Source organism: Rattus norvegicus, chromosome 10 (assembly GCF_036323735.1).
Source record: "Rattus norvegicus strain BN/NHsdMcwi chromosome 10, GRCr8, whole genome shotgun sequence".
Taxonomy (NCBI): domain Eukaryota; kingdom Metazoa; phylum Chordata; class Mammalia; order Rodentia; family Muridae; genus Rattus; species Rattus norvegicus.
In genome coordinates this window covers 4,875,532-4,895,625 of record NC_086028.1, presented here as the reverse complement: position 1 = coordinate 4,895,625, position 20,094 = coordinate 4,875,532, and the positions used below count along the sequence as shown (strand labels likewise).

The following is a 20,094-nucleotide window of genomic DNA, read 5'->3' as shown; positions in this document are numbered from 1 at the left end:
AAGCTGAAATCCATAGCCTTATATAAACAAACATTCAAATGGATAAGAAAGTTATTAGTAATTTTTTCTATAACATAACAAAACACAATGATTTCATCTCCCCTGAAACACAGTAACTTTAATATTTGAGGTACCTTGTACTTATCCACAATTGGCAGCCTGATTGGTCCATCAACTGATCTATTGAAGTTTGGCAAATTATCCAGATATGGAATAAATGGTAAGCCACTGAGAACAGAACAGTTATAATTAAAGAAAGTTGACACAATAATTTTTAAAAATCTAAGAAGTTACATTACTATAATTTAAACAAACAAAAGACCATTTTTCCCATGTACATTTTTTTCATTTAATATATTTCTATTTCATGAAACCTATACCTCAGAAAACTAAAATAAAACAAAATATCTGGGGCTGGGGATTTAGCTCAGTGGTAGAGCGCTTACCTAGGAAGCGCAAGGCCCTGGGTTCGGTCCCCAGCTCCAAAAAAAAAAACAAAAAAACAAAAAAACAAAAAAAAAAAAAACCAAAAAAAAAAAAAAAGCGAAAAAAATAAAACAAAATATCTTACTTTTACAAAGCTCCCTAGGCTGTCCCAGCACTTGGGACACTGAGATAAGAGGTTAATGTAAGTTCAAGGCTAACCTGAGCTACATAGTGAGAGTACTGCCTCAAAATAGAACACAACAAAACACAACTACAAACACACACAGAACCTCTCTGGACGAGAGGACAGTCTGCAAGAATTGGTTATCTCCTTTAATGGTCTGGGCCCTGGGCAAGAACTAAAGCCATTAAGCTTGGCGGCAAGCACTTTGACAGGCTGAGCTGACCTGGCCCAGGTTCCCCATAAATTTACATTAACTTAGAAATATTTTGCAACAGCCTACATTGTAATATTAACTACATAAGGACAGGGAACGTAAGATTTTGCTATGTCTTTTAGACTTGCCTCAAGCTTAATTCTCCTGCTTCAAGTGCTGGGATTATAGGCATGTACCAAATGCCTATAGTCTATTTTTACTTTCTATTACCAAATTTCATGCATTGTAAAATTTAAAACCATGGTTCTATATCTGCTTTACAGTAATTACAAACTAAACCTAAAATATGTGTGGAACTTCAAGAGACTCACAATTCACAAAAGCAAAAAAAAAGGGGAGGAGGGGAGGAAAGAAGTAAGACAAAGATAACCAGTTGAACAGAAGAGATCTAAGAGAGGGGAAAAAACCCTCAACATTTATGGCTATTTGATTTCTAATTAAGAGTGATAATTACAGAGAAATTGTACCAGAATTAAATACCCATGTATCAAACAAAATGAGCTTAGCGAGGTAAAGACCATAAGCCTTTCACAAAGAACTGACCTGACGGCTAAAGATAAAGGAAAGGGGTTGTCACTTTAGGCCTGCCTCGCGTTCTCTTATGTGTCGTCAGTGTGCTGTCTGTATTTCTTTATGAACGTGTATCATCTGCATGCCTGCTATCTGAGGAAGTAAGAGACCATCAGATCCCCTGGAACCCAAGTTGCAGATGGTGTGAGCTGCCATGTGGGTGCTAGGAACATTTCTAGGTCATACCTCAGAGCAGCGAGTGCTCTTAACCACTGAGTGATCGTCTCTCCAGCCCTGAAAACCTAAAATCTTAACATTTAATTACTTTAGAAACTAGACTGGCCTTATCCTCTTCTGTAGGGGCTATATCTTTGTGACCTTGAATTGATCATTCATCCATTCATGCATTCATTCATTGTGTGTGTGTGTGTGTGCGTGTGTCTGTAGTGCGCCATGGTGCATGGTGGCCCTGCGTAGCTCATAGCACAACTTGCAAGAGTTTGTTTTCTTTTCTACCATGAGGTCACCAGGCTTAGCAGCAGACACTAATATGCTGAGCCATCTCACTAGATACATTTTAAAAACAAAACAAAGCATGGATTTGCTGACACACATTTGTAATCCCAGGACTGCTAAAGGAAGACAGGAGGCAGACTGGAGAATCACATGGATGTCATAGGCCAGTGGGAGTAGAGTGAAGCAGCAGAAGTTGAGAAGCTAAGCAGGAAGGGGAGAGAGAAGCAACGTGTGCCTTGGCCCTATACCACATGCCGTATCTGCGCTTGTACGCACAATGAAAAATAGGGGGGTTGAGGGTGTCAAGTGACCTGGACACACTCGGTGTGGGCAAGAGTCTCGAGTCTATCCAACATAAACAAATATGAATGACAGAAAGGGAAGCTATGAAGAAATTTAATATAGGATGGAAAAAACACTTGCTAAGTACTCATCATTTACCTAGTTTGGGTTTTTGTGTGCTTGAGTAAGTAGATCTGGGAAATTGAATGCCAGGGGCCTCATGTTTAATAAGGCAAGTAAGCTACTAACAATATAGGCCAAAGCCCCATAAAGAATTCCTATTACTCAAGAAAGACTACACAGGGCTGGGGAGGTGGCTCAGTGAGTTAAGTGCCTGCTGTGCAAGCAGAGATAAGCCTGGCCCCAACACCCATGTTAAAGCATCCATCTGTAATTCCAGCACCAGGGAGAACAGAATGATACAGGACTTACTAGCTTGTCAGTGGAGCCTAGTCAGTTTTAGGTTCAGGGAAAAACTGTCTTAAAACTCCTACTGTCAACCTCTAGGCTGCACAAACACAAACATGGGCAAGCAACTTCACATTGCACATATAAGCATATACCCACATCAATCAATCGATCGATCGATCGATTGATGGACCACAAAGTATTTTTTAGAAGAGAAAGGCCATAGTTCTTTTAAAACCAAGACTTTAGCCAAAACCTCTTTTTCAATTATTATTAAGATATATTCGTCCTCCCTTAAAAAAAAAAAAAAAAGTCAGAAAGGTTACTTACATGTACCAAGGACAGAAATCTGATTGCTCTTTAAGATTTGCTCCTGTCAGTCCTGAGCAGGGCATAAAATGAATGTCCTTTTTGGGATTGAAGCCAACTTTCTTTAAAAATGGTATTAATTTCTCTTTGCATTCTTCATATCTATGAATATTTAGAAATAAAATAAGTCAACTATGCCAACTAGACAAAGTCTAGTTTCATCAGTAAAGAAAGCTTAGAAAAACTGGAAGAAACAATGCAAACAATAACAAAACCAGTCTTTACTTCACTGACGTCTGTAAGGAGTAAAGAAAAGTGAGCAGAGCATCTGAGCGTACCTCTCATTGCTCCAGTTTACTGTTGGATCATCCATCTTATTAATAAGCACGATTAAGTGTTTGACACCTGCTGTCTTTGCCAACATCGCATGTTCTCTTGTCTGTCCTCCTTTTTCAAATCCAGTTTCAAACTCTCCTTTCCGGGCTGAGATTACCTATTCCAAGAAAGCAAGTAATTTATTCTTAGACATTCAGGTCATGTCCACCCTACACCAAATCTAAAACATCTACACCTTAACTTCTATAAGAAAGCTTTCCAAAAAGCATGAGTACATGTATTATGATGGGCACATCTGATCACATGGTGTCTGAGTGACTCAGAGATTTAAGGATTTAATGTCTGGTGGCTGCAGTGGTGGTGATGGCAAGAACCTTCTATCCCAGTACCCAGGAGGCAGAGGTAGGCAGATCTCTGAGTTCGAGGCCAGTTGGGTCAACAGATTGAGTTCCAGGACAACAGCTAGAACTATAGAAAAACCCTGTCTCAAAACAAAACAAAAAGGAGGGTTGTGGATGAGTGGGTATGGCTCATTGTTAAGAGTTATTTCCAGGGGTTGGGGATTTAGCTCAGTGATAGAGCGCTTGCCTAGCGAGCGCAAGGCCCTGGGTTTGGTCCCCAGCTCCGAAAAAAAAGAAGGGAAAAAAAAAAAAAAAAAAAAAAAAAAAGAGTTATTTCCATGTGCTGTACCAAAATATCAAAACAAATATACATGCTTTTTCTAACCCTGCAAATTTCCTAAATCTAGGATACATGTGCATATACGTCAAATGTTTGAGGCTAAGGATGAGATAAAATATGTATTTAGTAATTTCGGGGACCCGAGTCCAGTCTCTAGTATGTGTGTAGGTTCCTGCTGAGGCCAGAAGTATCAGATACCCTTGGATCCTGAGTTTCAAGCAATTGTGAACTATTCAACACGGATGCTGAGAATCAAACTCCGGTCCTCTGAAAGAGCAGTAATGAGCTATTACCTACTAAGCCATCTCTCCTGCCACGACTGGATTTAATCTCCAATACTACAAACAAAATAAAGCAAACAAACTGTAAGAGTGTATGCTAATGCATACTTGTAATCCTAGCATTTGGGAGTCTGAAGTGGATAATGAGTTTGAGGGGAGCATGTACCACCAAGGAGGAAAAGGAAAGGGGAAATGGAAGACTGGGGTTAGCATTCAAGAAAACACTAAAATTTGCATACATGGATAACAGCAACAAGAAAATGTTTAATGTATTTTTAATAAGTAAATTATAAATAGTTCTTGGGCAGATAAGAGTGACAGAAATGGATACTGTGATTAATGTATATGTTATAATGCAATACAACTTTTGGAAAGTGCTTAGGATATGAAAGTTAGGGTCGTAGAGCACACCTTCAATTAGAGGCAAGCAGATCTCTGACCAGGCCAGCCAGAGGTAGATGGTAATAAAAAACTTATATAGCAATATGCGAAGACCATTGGGTCAAGCCCAAACCTGGGCTATTAATAAATGTGTACAGAATAAAAAATGTCTTTCTTACCAGTACAGCCAAGTCAGCTTGAGAGGCACCACCAATCATATTTGGGACAAAACTCTTATGGCCAGGAGCATCTAGGATTGTAAAATGCTTTTTTTCCGTTTCAAAATAGGCACGGCCCACCTCTACTGTTTTACCCTTGTCTCGCTCTTCCTGATTTGTGTCTAAGGCCCAAGACAAGTACCTAGAAGGATTTTTAAAAGAATATGATTATCTTTAAAAATACTCCTCTAACATTAAACATGTAATTAAATGTGACAACCAGTTTTATGTCCACTATTCATGTGTCATAATATTAGTAAAATAAAAACAAGAGAATTCAATGAGTTGAAGAGAGCATCTCCATAGTCAACTAGTCTATAAGCGAACATTATTCATAAAGGCAAAAGTGTTGGGCATGATTAATCCCAGTATCAGGGAGACAGAGGTAGGAGGATACTGAATGTTTGAGACCGTCCTGGGCTACACATCAAATCTGTAAGGAAGGTGACAGAAAAATGGAAAAGCAAAGATGAGGCACAGTGCTAGCTAACACCCTGCTTTGAATGAAATGTCTCCCTCAGTCGTGGGCATGGACTATTTGGTCCACAGTAATGCTGTTTAGCGACGCTTAGAGGGTATGGCGGAGTCAGAAGAGAAATGTCACTGAAGACTGGCTTGGAGAATCGAAAGCTTTCCACTGCTTCTGGTTTGCTCTCAGCTTGCTGTTCTAGTCACAATGGCTGTGAAAGCCCTCAGCCACAGTGGATTTGTATCCCTCTAGACCCATAGCCCAAATAACTCTTCCTTCAATAAGCTGCTTCTGGTCATGGTGTTTAATCACAGCAAGAGGAAAATAATTAATAATACAACTAATTTTAAAACCCAAATCACAGACTGAGATAATCGTTCTTTCTTCCTTTTCTAACTATATGACAGAATATGATCACTGCAAAAACAAGAGTACTAAAGCCAGGCAGAGTGGGTCTTATCTGTATCCTAATACAGTAAACAAAAGCACATTTTTCCCCATGAGCCCACCATTCACATCATGTTAGGACAGTGGATACTAATTTAAAATCACTGATATTATTTCACTGTGTAAGAATTAATTACATATAAATTGGTTCAAAGCCCATGGTAATAGTGTGTAATCTTTTTTGTCTAATACTAATTAAGACTACTTCCACTTGCCAGTTGTGGTGGACACCCCTTCAATCCCAGCACTTGGGACACAGACAGGTAGATCTCTGAATTCAAAGCAGCCTGCTCTATATAGTGAATTCCAGGCCAACTAGAGCTACATAGACTTTTGTCTCAGTAACAACAATAATCAAATAGAGAATTGTGGTCCTTCCTGGAACACAGGTGTCTCAATGAGGTAAGGGCTGCAACCTTCTCTCTGCTCAAGTACTAGGCACTGAACCCAAGCTTCTCTCTCAGCCAGACATCACTCTACTAGGACCTGTACTCCAGGTCCATAAAGTTTAAAATCAGAGTAAGTAAGGTTACACAGCTTGCGCGCGCGCGCGCACACACACACACACACACACACACACACACACACACACACACACACACACTACTGAAAGGTAATAACTATCACTAACTCCCCATTTCCTTCCAGTCCTTATTTACACTATGCGTTATTATCACAAATCCTATGTACAATTATACTTCTTTTCTCTCCAAATGCCACTGCAACATTAAGTTCCATTTCTGTTTATTTTAAATTTTATAAATATAATCTCTTTTCCCCCTTTGGTTTTAAGACAGGATCTCTCTGTGTAGACCTGGCTGTCCTAGAATTCCCAGAGATCTGCCTGCTTCAGTCCCCCAGGTGCTAGAAAGAAAGGTGTGAGCCTTCACTGCCTAGCAATATAATCCTTTTTTTTTTTTTTTTGGTTCTTTTTTTCGGAGCTGGGGACCGAACCCAGGGCCTTGCGCTTCCTAGGCAAGCGCTCTACCACTGAGCTAAATCCCCAACCCGCAATATAATCTTTTAATGGTTACACAATCATTCAATTAAATGGATGACTTATAATTTATTAAACAATTCTCTTACTACTAGATGTTTAAATGACTCCCACATTTCCTTTGTGTAAATTAATAAACCATCAGGAGCAGGTCTCTATGTATGAGGTGAAAAAAAGAACTTATCTTTATTATCTAATTTTTAAACAGAAAAATGTGTTTAAAATCATTGTACTGCGACAGGGCCTCACTATTGTTACCCAGGTTGGCCTCAGATTTCTGGCCTCAAACATCCAGAGTAATGGGACCATAGGCATACAGCACTGGGCTTGGCTGGAAATACGTATTTGAACAGATTGCGAAAATGTTTCCTTAGAAAGTAACTCATAGTATCATTAAAGTTTACTATACCAAGTTTCTCTGTTTTTTTCTTTAGCTTCTCGTTCATATTTCTCAAGTGTTCTTTTGTCGACCATTCCAGTCAAATACCTGAAAATGGTTAAAGACAGAAAAGAAGGGCATGGTTAATCACTCAGTAAATAAGGACGGGGTTAGAGCACTTGAAGGGACCCTACACTCAAGACAAACAGCTACTTAAAAATAGAATTTTTTTTATTTATTTTGTGCATGTGCAAGTATGGTGTCCATGAGGCAGTCACCCCTCCTCATCTACCATGAGGTCCCGGGAATGAGTTCATGCAGTCAGCTTTGGAGGCCTTTGCCCACTAGGCCTTCCTTCTCACTAGCCCAAACCCCTGGCACTTTTAAAGTAAATGCACTGTCTCTAAGCTAGTTTGAATATAAAAAGAATATGTGTATCATTTCGAATTACTAGATAAAAACAGAGGTACTTCATAATGAGAACCCACAGTTTGTACCTTAGTACCAAAGTATCCTGAGCTCACTTTGTCAGTACTTTATAAAACAGATTGAATATGTAAAACATTCTTGACAATTCCCCACAGGACATAAAATACAGTATTTCTTTTTCTTTTATTCTTTTGGTTTTTTTGTCCTGGAACTCACTCTGTAGACCATGGTTGGCCCTGAACTCAGAGATCTGCCTGCCTCTGCCTCCCGAGTGCTGGGATTAAAGGCGTGTGTCATCAGTGCCCAACTTCTGTGATATTCTTAATTCGAGAAAGTATCAGTCATATCCAAACTGCAAAACATGAAATAGCCAGTTCAAATTCTTTCAATGACTAAAGTCGGGCTGGAGCATGCTCAGCAGTTAGGAGGCTTTGCTGTGCTTCTGAAGACATGAGTTCAGTTCCCAGCACTCTCGCCAGGCAGCTCTCAACCACCTGTCACTCCAGCCCTAGGAGAGGCAACACTCCATCCATACATACACTGTAAAAGGAGGGACTGGAAAGATGGCTCAGCACTTAAAGAGTATTTGCAGAGGACCCAGCACCTACATGGGAGCTACTCCTGCCTGTAACGACAAGCTTCTGTCTCCCAAACGCTAGGATTAATTAAAAGGTGTGTGGCACTACATGCCATGCCTACTCTACCCCCAGCCCCCCCAAAATCTCAGTGGTTAAAAGCACCGACTGCTCTTCCAGAGGGTCTGGGTTCAACTCCCACCACCCACATGGCAATTCACATTTGCAACTCCAGTTCCAGGGAATCTGACACCCTCACACACATACAGCAGGCAATACACCATTGTACCTAAAATATTTTCAAAAAGAAGAGGAAAAAACATTTTTTTAAAAAGCTGGAACGGGGAGATCATGAGCCATTCTTGCCTGTTCTGCAAGCATGAGGAATACGTTCAAACCCCAACATCTCCATAGAAAGCGGTGCATGAAGATGGATTTGTGGCACATAGCCCTGTCTCAAAATAAAACACACAAACCCAGAGCTGGGCATGGCTTCCTGTAGCTGTGAGCTCCGCACTGAGGGGTGGGATGGGACAGACACAGGCAGATTCCAGAAGCCAGGTGGCCTGCAGTTAAGTCAGAGACCCATCTCAAGGCAGTGTACAGAGACAGCAACAGCAAGACACATGGTGTTCAGCTATGGTCTTTACATGTATGGATACACAGATGTGTGCACCAATATATTCATGTGTAGACATCACAAACACACACACACACACACACACACACACACACACACACACCCCACTTTTTGTTTTGTTTTTTTAACAGTTTTTCAGAAACACAGTGTTCCATGAGTCTGGCAGTGATTAAAAATTCAATGACAACAAAATACTTTAACATTTGTCTTAAAATTTCTAACTTGAGGTAGTGACCAATTTTATCGTAATTGCACAGCCACATGATCACTTAAAACAATGCCTGAAATGTATTCAGTCAAATTAACTCTATCATTAGGTAAAAGAGAGACTTACATTATTTGTCCTCCAATGGTTGACTTGCCAGCATCTAAAAGGAACAGCAAAAATATTGGAACATAGGTTAAAAACAGTAGCCAATATATATAAATACAACATCAGTGATTTTTTTAAATCAGGTATAATCTAGTCTTGCAAAAGCAAGTGAACGTGTAATAGAATTTGGGGATTAAATTATAGGGACCCTTCCCACGTATTAAATGGGGCTGATTCCCAATATGATGACTGAGAAATACTTACCTGATGAAAAAGAAATAATTATTTTTAAGATTTATTTATTTTATGGGGTTGGGGATTTAGCTCAGTGGTAGAGCGCTTGCCTAGGAAGTGCAAGGCCCTGGGTTCGGTCCCCAGCTCCGAAAACAAAAGAACAACAACAAAAAAAATTTATTTATTTTATGTATGTGAGTACACTGTAGCTGTCTTCAGTTCAGACACACCAGAAGAGGGCGTCAGATTCTATTACAGACAGTTTGTGAGCCACCATGTGGTTGCTGGGACTTGAACTCAGACCTTTTGGAAGAGCAGTCTGTGCTCTTTTTTTTTTTTTTAAATATTTATTTATTTATTTACTTATTTATATGTAAGTACACTGTAGCTGTCTTCAGACACACCAGAAGAGGGTATCAGATCTCATTACAGATGGTTGTGAGCCACCATGTGGTTGCTGGGATTTGAACTCAGGACCTCTGGAAGACCAGTCAGTGCTCCTAACCACTGAGCCACCTCTCCAGCCCCAGTCTGTGCTCTTAACCACTGAGCCACCTCTCCAGCCCCGAAGAAATAATTTTTAAAAAAGATTGTTGTGAACCTTCAGCTAGCAGCACATTATCTGAATACACATTCCCCAGACAGCCTTAGAATATACCAAAATACGCTAAAGAAATTGTGTTAACAGCCCAGGTCAACCTTGAACCTAATTCTCCTGCCTCAGTCTCCTGAATGCCAAGATTACAGGCATGCACCTCCATGGCAGGCCATGAGTGCTCCTCCTTTCACCTGAGGAAACAGAATAGGCACTCCCTCAGATTTCAGAGGATTTCAGAGATAGTCTTCTGTACGGGAGGGAGGGGAGGAGTCAAGCATGCTGAGCCGGCCTGTCTGCAGCCTCCTATACTCGGGAGGCTGAAGCACAGGAAGAGCCTCGGTTGAGGGCCAGACGGAATTGCATAGTGAGTCCTTGTCTCAAGATAAGGGATAGTACAGAATTCACTACTTTCCTTATAACTTGATTCAGTCAGAAAACATAAAATAAGGTCTTGTTCCTTTGGCTAAATCAGTTTTTAACAAGCACCCAGAAGTTACTCTAAATTAACAATTTCTCATTTCATACAAAATTAAACTGAATAGTAATAATGTTAATTACCCCACTAAAAGAAACATATCAACTAAAGATAACACAAGAATATTACCAGTGAACTACAGACTAATTAACTATTCCTTATATACACCCTGAAGCTCATTTTCTTCTAACCCCTATACCACTATAAAATAGTTCCTCTACCTTAACTTCAAAAACAAGACAACAAAAAAATAACCAGCCAGTGGCGACACACACCTTTAACTCCAGAAATCTGAAAGCAGGCAGAGTTCTGTGAGCCTGAGGCTAACCTGGTCTACAGATCTAGTCCAGGACGGCTGGGGCTACAGAGAAACCCTATCGAAGAAAACACAGACAGGCACGCAGGCACGCAGGCACGCAGGCAGGCACGCACGCACGCACGCACGCGCGCACACACACACACACACACACGCACACAGCGCTTTACTGCAGTCGAGGATTACTTCACATCTCCAAGTAGCTAAACAGGATGCTCTCCACTCTTGAGTCTCCATAACTCTGGTCATGACTTGTGAGTTCTCTGAGGACAACTTACCCACATGCCCGATGAACACTACATTTACATGCTCTTTCTTAGGAGCGCCTGGTGGTGCCACCACTGACTTAGGTTTTGGTATTTCTTCTTCCTCCTCCATCATTTCTTGGGTGCTTTCCTCTGGTGGCCTTCCATCTCCTGAGGAACCACCACCTGCTGGCTCGGCTTCACTTATTTCTTCTTTGTGCTCCCATGATTCTTCTGGGGACATTTCTGTCTCTCCATTTTCTACTGAAGGAAGGTATTTTAATTCATTATCTTGAAAATGACCTGCCTGCATTTTAACCACACAGGCTTTAAAGGAGCAAATACAAGTCACTTAGGTCCCTCTCCTGACACCCATGACACAGGCAGAGATGAGGTTTTCGAGCTGGTCTAGGTGCTGACAGCGCATAGCCACATCCCAGAACTGATACCAGGACATACTGTGCTCTCCTAGCATAGTGTCACTTCCTAAGAGTAGACTACATGTAAATAAGAGAGCCATTACGCCCAACGCCAGCTATTGCAATGTCAAGATGTCCTGACAGATGGGGAGAAAAGGAAAATATAAAAACTAGAATAAAGAATGTGAAAGAATTTAAGAGACCAATTTTCTATGTAAATAACTATATGGCATTAACTTTAATAGTCACCTTTGAAACTGGAAAATTATAAGAGTAATAAAGTTATTTTTAAAAGGATAAAAATATTTGATGAAATGTTAGAGCTTGGCATAATGGGGGTGTGCCTGTAATCCCAGTGTTCTCCAAGCAGAAGCAATAGGTTCGGTAGTTCAAGGCGAACTTGCCAAGTTTGCTAGTCTAGGCTACACACACTCAGTTTCAGGAAATGACAAAGAAGCTGGGCATGGTGGTGTACATCCCAGCACTCTGAGTTCCAGGCCAACCTGGTCTACCCAGGGAGTTCCAAGACAGCCAGGGAAACAGAAAAACCCTGTCTGGGGCGGGGGGGGGGGGGGGGGACCTTTCCCCACAAGAAAGAAACAAAAAAGTCAAAGGAACAAGTATAACCTTTTAAATTAGCGAGAACTCCTCTACTCGGTTCCATTTGCAGTTACTAATTTGTCAAGACTGTGTTAATGCTCAATTTGTTATACCTTCTAAATTCTAATAGCAAAAAATTAGTGTGACTTAAGCACAGACATTTCAGTCATCAGAACACTTACATTTGAATCTTAAATCTGGAGAGTGAAAGAGTTTCATATTACTGTATTAATAAGGTCAGAAATTCTTACCAACAGGTTCTGAAAGTTCCATGCTAACAGTAGAATTTGAACCTAGAGGAAAAAATTAAAACAATACATATTCATAAAAAGTATATAATTTTACACATATACCACAGACAAATGTTTTCTTAGCTAGACATTTAAAAACTTACCTTCACACAATGACTGCTCTTGAGAGGACTCCACAGGTTCTGGTTAAGAAAAATGAGTGTTATTAGAAATGAAGCTGTATCTTCTTTGCTTATCTTTTAACATAATAAAAGCAGACATTTAATGACATCACAGGTCTCAGCAATGGCTGCTAAGTGGGTTTCAAATCAGAACTCTGTTTAGCCTACTTTCATGAACTCTACCAACTGCAGACAACTAAAAGAAATCTGGGTACCAGCAAGACGGCTCAGCAGGGAAAGCTCTCCACCTGACAACCCGAGTTCAATGCCTGAGCCACGGAACCATCGAAGAAGCCAGGCTGTGGTGATGCACTTTTAATACTGGCATTCAAAAAGGATGGAAGGACAACTCCACAGAGCCGTCTTCTGGCCTCTACACTCAGGCCATAGCATATTCACACCTGCACTTATACAAAATGATTAATTAAAAAACTACAGACAACAGCCAGCTTTCAATAATGGAAATAAATGTTTTAAAAATAGGATTTCTAAATCTTTCCTACACAGATATTAAAAATCTAACACAAGTTAACTGGATTGAAGTTATGCAGCGCATCTCCTCCACTCCTCCTCCTCCAACCCAAGAAGGTTGCAGCTGCGAAGGTAGCAGATCCCCGAGTCCTGACAGAAAGGGCCACCATGTGAAGCCTCTGGAATACATATCCACATGTCCAGAAAAGATGACTCCTGCTGGGATTTGATCAACACTCAGAAAGCAAGAGGCAGGCTGCTCTCTGGGTTTAAGGCAACCACGGGCTAACAGCGACTTTCAGACAGAGCTACACAGAGAAACTCTGTCTCAAATTATTATTTTTTAAAAAGTGATTCTGATGAAGCCAATTTGGTCCTATTCTAGAACTCAAAGATCAAACAACAGGTTGGTTTGCAATTATCAAACTGCAAATCTGCTTATGGCAACCCTGTAGAGCCAGAGGAGAGATGTACTCTGCTATCCAAGTGTGTGGGTTTCATTTCTTTATCCCCAAAAGCACAGATGACACTGCTAAAGGTTTTCCAAGATGCAGAAACACTCCTAAGAATTTGAAGTCATATGACAACAAATATTGAGTCTGTAACTTACAAATTTCATCTTTAAAACCATTGCCCAGACATATTAACACCTACAAGAATCAACACAGTGAAGGGGTTGGGGATTTAGCTCAGCGGTAGAGCGCTTGCCTAGGGAGCACAAGGCCCTGGGTTCGGTCCCCAGCTCCGAAAAAAAGAAAAAGAATCAACACAGTGAAATGGGTTTGGCAGCACAGGCCTGTAATCCCAGAAGCAGAAGGATCAGTTCAGCTAATAAGCAAATGTAAAGCCAGCCTGGTTATATGAGATTGTGCTTGAAAAACAAACAAACAATACACTTTCAATACCATCAAAATGCTCAAGAAAATAATCTCTGTTCCTGACAAAGAGCGGTCAGTTTATCATCATCACCACTACAACTGTTGCTGTTTGTCAGCACTGGAGACAAAACCAAGCCTAGAGCATCTGGGTCAATGCTCTGCCTGCATGTATGCATGCGCACTCAAGGGACCCTTGTCCTCTCCGTTAGACTACATTTCCTAATGCTAGCTAGCTAGGTCCATTCCTCTATTTGGCCATTTCCTCCTCCTGAGGCTGACCACCAAGATCCAGCTAACAAAGTCCTGAAGTCCAGCAATCAAAAGCCCCTTTGGCTCACCCAATTAGCATGCCCAGTCAAAATAAAACACCTCATCCTAACATGGGGTTTCCCTTTTTACCTCTATAAACTGCCATTTGCCTGTGGGCCACGTCTGCCTCCTCTCTAAGATAAATACTCCTTTCCCCTTCCTCCTCATTCCTTTCCCCCTTTCCTACTTCCTCTGTCTCCTGTCTTTGTCTCTCTCTCTTTTTTTTTTTTTTTTCCGGAGCTGGGGACGGAACCCAGGGCCTTGCGCTCGCTAGGCTGAGCTAAATTCCCAACCCCCTGTCTTTGTCTCTTATCCCTGCACTCTGACTCTCTGGTGCAATAAATCTTTCTGTGCTGAGAATTTGGTCTTGGGATGTCTTGAGCTGACTTTAAGGTTCCCTATATGCACCACATGCGTGACTGCTGGATTTCCTGGAACTGGGGTTACAGAGGGTTGTGAGCCAGCAAATGGCTGCAGGCAATCAAACCTGGGTCCTCTGGAAGACTCTTCGCCACTGAGCCGTCTCTCCAGCCTCTTCTTTTTGAGACAGGGTCTCTTCACTGAACCTGGGGTTCACTGATTAGACTAGACTGGCTAAACCAGCAAGCCCATTCTCTGCCCTTCCCATGGCTGGGATTACCAGCATGTGCCACCACACTGAGCTTTCTATGTGTGCACATGGGGTTGACCTTAGGCCCTCAGACTTGAGCAGCAAGTGTTTTTCAGACTGAGCCATATCCCTAGTCCCATGAGAATGGGAATCGAATCACTGTACCCCAGGTTCACAGTTAAAAACACTTACATATAAAGTAAAACAAATCTTTTTCTTTCACTAATGTCTATAGGATTTATTCTATGTAATTCTTTTTTTAATTTGTTTACACTCTAGATTTTATTTCCCTCCGGGTCCACCCCCTGACTGTTCTACATCCCATACCACCCCCTCCAAAGCCATCCCACCAATCCCCCCCACACAAGGATGCCCCCACCCTACCCAACCCACCAGACATCTAAACCTCCTGGGGCCTCCAGTCCCTTGAAGGTTAGGTGCATCTTCTCTGCCTGAACCCAGACCCTGGAGTCCTCTGCTGTATGTGTGTTGGGGGCCTCATCTCAGCTGGTGTATGGTGTCTGAGAGATCTCGGGGGTTCAGGTTACTTGAGACTGCTGATCCTCCTACAGGGTCACACTCCTCCTTAGCTTCCTCCAGCTTTTCTCTAATTCAACCAGAGGGGTCAGCAGCTTCTGTTCATTGGTTGGGTGCACATATCTGCATCTGACTCTTTCAGCTGCTTGTTGGGTCTTTTGGAGAGCAGTCATGATAGGTCCCTTTTTGTGAATGCCCCATAGCTTCAGTAATGGTGTCAGGTCTTGGGACCTCCCCTTGAGCTGGATTCCACTTTGGGCCTGTCGCTGGACCTTCTTTTCTACAGGATCTTCTCCATTTCCATCTGTGCTTTTCTTTCAGACAGGAAGAACTATGGGTCAGAATTTTGACTGTGTGATAGCAGCAACTCTATCCCTCACTTGATGCCCTGTCTTTCTGCTAGAGGTGAGCTCAACAGGTTCCCTCTCCCCACTGTAGGGCACTGCATATAAAGTTAAACCAATCTTCAAAAAACAAACCCCAGGAGACCAACCAAGGAAGACATTTGACCTCTACCCTCCATACACATGTACACAAACACGTGTGCAGGAGGCACGGACACACGCAGATTTTATGTAAGACAAGGAACAAAGAACTAGCTCTAACATTAGATCTATTGTCACAAATCCTAAAACAAAGTAAGTGGAAAGGGGCTGGAAAACATGGCTCCAAAGGTAAGCTGCTCTTACAGAGGACCTAAGTCCAGCTTCCAGCACCCACACAGCAGCTCACAACCACCTAGAGCTTTGGTTCTAGGGATCCAACACCCGTTTCTGGTCTTCAGTGTTACCAGACTCACACACAGTACAGATACGAACATGAGGCAGACACTCATACAAGTGTTTAAAATAAAAACAAGTCTGGGCTGGAGAGATGGCTCAGTGGTTAAGAGCACCGACTGCTCTTCCAGAGGTTCTGAGTTCAAATCCCAGCAACCACATGGTGGCTCACAGCCATCTGTAATGAGATCTGATGCCCTCTTCTTGTGTATCTGAAGTCAGCTATGGTGTACTTATATAAAATAAATAAATCTTTAAAAATAAATAAATAAAAACAAGTCTTTAAAGAAACTGTGGAAAGATCTTGGTGGTGAGATGGCTCAATGGGTAAAGGCTTTTGCCACCAACCACACTGTCTAAGTTCAGTCCCCAGGACTCAGATGGCAGAAGGAAGACGACCAACTCCCAAAAGTTGTCCTCTGATTGTCACACATACGCCATGGACTGCACCCACCAATAAATGCAATAAATAAAACAAAATTAAAGGGGTTGGGGATTTAGCTCAGTGGTAGAGCACTTGCCTAGCAAGCGGAAGGCCCTGGGTTCGGTCCCCAGCTCCGAGAAAAAAAAAAATAAAAAAAAATGGCCAGACCAGCCAAGGCTATGTAACAAGACTTTTAAAAGACCTTGTGTCAGACTTAACACAAAAAAAATAAGCCATATTTAAAAACCATCAGGGAAGGGTGGCCTTTAAGCCCAGCACTTGGGAGGCAGAGGCAGATGGATCTCTGAGTTTGAGGATAGTATGGTCCACAGAGGACAGCCAAGGCTACACACAAAAAAAGGTGCCTTAAAAACAAACAAACAAAAAATCCCAGGGTTACATATTGTATGACTTCACTAATACAGACTGGAAAAGAAAGGACTAGCAAGTAGTGCTTATCACTTAAAGAAAACAGGTTTCCTTTCCAGGTAGTGAAAACAGTTTATAATTAAGATAGTGCTAGTTATATACCACCCCCAAAACAACAACCAAAAGGGCTGGGGTGTGAGTGTCTCAATGGCAATACATTGCACTCAGGAGGTTCTGGATTAAAGCACATTAAAGTTCATAGTCCACACATTTAATGAATTTGCTATTTAAATTAATACTGCTTTGGTATAGCATGGTTTTTCTGAGACAGGGTTTCTGGGTGCAGCCCAGGCTATCTTTGAACTCAGAGATCTATCTGCCTGCCTTTGCCTCCTGAGTGCTGAGATTAAAAGTGTGCATCATCATCAGCCGGCCAGAACATTTAATTTTTTTTAAAAAGATTAATTTATTTATGTTTTTAAGATTTATTCATTTATTATATATAAGTACACTGTAGCTGTCTTCAGATACACCAGAAGAGGGGATCAGATCTCTTTACTGATGCTTGTGAGCCACCATGTGGTTGCTGGGAATTGAACTCAGGACCTCTGGAAGAGTAGTCAGTGCTCTTAACCGCTGAGCCATCTCTCCAGCCCTATTTATTTATTTTATATATGTGAATATGCCATTACTCTCTCTCTTCAGACACCAGAAAAGGGCATCAAATCCCATTATAGATGGTTGTGAGTCACCATGTAGTTGACTGGAACTGAACTCAGAACCTCTGGAAAAGAAGTCAGTGCTCTTAACCACTGAGCCATCTCTCCAGACCAGAACATTTAATCTTTAATGAATTAACTTAACTTTCTCTCTCTTCCACCCCCAACTTTCTTAACTCTGCCTGGCCTTGAGCTCACAGAAATCTGCCTATATGTATGTATTAATTGGTTGATTTTGTGTGTATCTAATGTGTATGTGTAAAACCGAGAATGCACAAGCAGATGCTATAGTGGCAATACCCATGGAGACCAAAGAACAATGTGTTTAAGAGTTGATTCTTGCCTTGCATGTTATTGGGGGCAGGGTTTCTCTTGCATCTGTTGCACTATGTACCCCAAGCTCTCCAGGCCCATGAGTTTTGGGGTGACTCTTTGGTCTTGGCCTCTCATTTTGCCATTGGATACATAGCACCACGTCCTGATTTAACATTGGTTCTAGGAGTCAAACTCAGGTTGTCATGTTTATGTAGCAAGTGCTTTATTTTGTTTTGACCTACTGAGCTGAGGTGACACTTGGCTCACTTCCTTTTTTTTTTTTTTTTTTAAAGATAAGGTCTCACTTTGGAGTTCAGATTGACCTTGAACTTACAATGTAGCCCAGGCTAGCTTTGCCCTGGTGGCAATCTTCCTGCCTGGACTATAGGCATGTACTTCCAGACCTAGTTTCATACTGATTTTCTGTACTTTTCCTCCCCCAACACCATGGATTCACTGAATTTTCACTACGATTGACTACAGTAAAAACCATTTTGAATGTGCCAGCTTTCTTAGTGAGGTTTTCAGAAGCACCCAGGAGACCAAACTCTCTCACCAAAATTCCATGTTGAGATCTCTTTCTTTCTCCCACAAGCAATACTGGAAAACAGTGTAAGGAGACAACAGAAGAAAGTCTGTTGAGCATATAAAAATGCCAGTGGTTTGCCTTGAACACGTCGAATGTTCTGAACATGAAAAGGCAGGTACATACTGTAGCATGCCTGTGCTCACTCAGGAGGAGGAGGATCACTGAATCTGAGGTCGGTCTGGAAATCCTGCTGAGTTCAGGGCAACAAGGCTGCCACAGCAAGAGCCCGTAGACAAACCAATGCAGTCTGAAGCGCCTGGACCCAAGGTGTCAGAATGTGAAGTACAAGCACGGATCACTCGAACCCGAGACTCCAGGGAAAGACTCAAGGTCAGTGAAGAAAGAAGGGGAGGAAGAGAACAAAGGTATAAAGGCAATGAAGCGGTTCAAAGCCATCTACACCAAGAAGAGGCAACTCTTGAACCTAGAGCCGAGCCTGGCATGCTGCTGCTGCTGCTCCTGAGATAGATGATGGTGTCAACAACACATCTGAAGGGCCAGTTTGGGAAACTGGTTACAAGGAGCTTTCCTGTTGGTTAGGAGCTGCTGTCATTAAAATAAGCTTTGAAACCAGAGCCCACTCCTCCATTTAGTGTGGGCATAATCTTACTAAGGTGTTCAGCTTTTCTAACCTGAAACTCCTGCATCTATAAAACGGGTTAGTAGTATCCAAGCATCTAAAAAGTACTATGAAGGCTAAGTGGTAAGCTGCAGTAACTGCTCCATAGCCTACAAGCATTTCAGTCCTGTACTTAAGGCATTTCCTTCTTCCACTGTTCAAAAGCATGGCATGGTAGAAAGAGACCTAAACTATCAGCTCATCTAGCAAATCAAGATTCCAGAGTCAACTGTTTCATTAACTCTAGGAGTCACACAACCACTTAGCATGCTTTTTTTTTTTTCTTTTTTTCAGAGCTGGGGACCAAACCCAGGGCCTAAGCGCTCTACCACTGAGCTAAATCCCCAACCCACCACTTAGCATGCTTATGCTTCAAGTTCTTTATCCAAAACTAGGTTGTCCTTTGGCTGGAGTCATTTCTAGCTGTGACATTCAGTATATCATTAAAGCAACACCACACATCAACCTGATATGGTTTTCTGTAGCACAACAAAAACTCCACAACATTTTATGTAATCCTAAGGTCGTATTTACGATTTATGTCTCATCTCTCATCTACTTCAAAAACAAAAGTATATTAAAATACATACCAAAGCCATTTCAGATAGTGTCAATAATATACAAAAATAGAAAATATTGTCCTACCACTGAAATGAACTACCCAAAGATAGACACAGAGTGCTCAGTAAAACACACTTGCTTTTTTCTTTCCTTCAAGTAAAAGACAATCATGTAGTTGGTACCTATTTAAGAAGCACACATAACCAGTCCTAAACTACAGTGATGGCAATGCTTAGAGAACTCTGACTGCTTCTTTTCCATTTGGAGAAGAATTACAATGGGGAGCAGTAATGAGTCCTCTTTAGAACAAAGCTATTTATGAATATGCAAACTACATCTACTGAAGCTCCAGACCTTCTTAAAATCTACAGAAAACAACAACAAAACATTTAGGTCCCCAAACCCAATGATGTTTAATTGAGAATGAACCAAGTAGTAAGAAGAATAATGTTCTACTTTGCCAAATTCCTGGAAAAGTTAAAAGTAATCCTACCACTTGGGAGGCTGAGGCATGAAGAGGTGAAATCCAGTCCAACCTAGGAAATGCAGTGACACCCAGCCTTAGAACAAAAACAAGGCATTCATAAAGGACCCCTGGCAGAAACCAGATGCCTTTAGTT

General features: G+C 41.5%; 1 protein-coding gene across 2 annotated transcripts in view; it reads right to left on the bottom strand.

Moving 5' to 3' along the window:
• Gspt1 (G1 to S phase transition 1) overlaps nucleotides 1-20,094 on the bottom strand; it is a 36,500-nt gene that overhangs the window by 8,561 nt on the left and 7,845 nt on the right. Inside the window, exons 2-10 of one of the 2 annotated variants that reach the window (XM_017596996.3) lie at nucleotides 12,277-12,315; nucleotides 12,134-12,175; nucleotides 10,897-11,124; nucleotides 9,017-9,050; nucleotides 7,069-7,146; nucleotides 4,708-4,888; nucleotides 3,188-3,342; nucleotides 2,871-3,011; nucleotides 135-228 (exon numbers count right to left, since the gene is read on the bottom strand). In XM_017596996.3, the coding sequence (XP_017452485.1) occupies nucleotides 135-228; nucleotides 2,871-3,011; nucleotides 3,188-3,342; nucleotides 4,708-4,888; nucleotides 7,069-7,146; nucleotides 9,017-9,050; nucleotides 10,897-11,124; nucleotides 12,134-12,175; nucleotides 12,277-12,315 (992 nt within the window). Of the gene's footprint in view, nucleotides 1-134; nucleotides 229-2,870; nucleotides 3,012-3,187; nucleotides 3,343-4,707; nucleotides 4,889-7,068; nucleotides 7,147-9,016; nucleotides 9,051-10,896; nucleotides 11,128-12,133; nucleotides 12,176-12,276; nucleotides 12,316-20,094 lie in introns of both variants that reach the window. The other variant, NM_001003978.1, reaches the window with a different exon arrangement.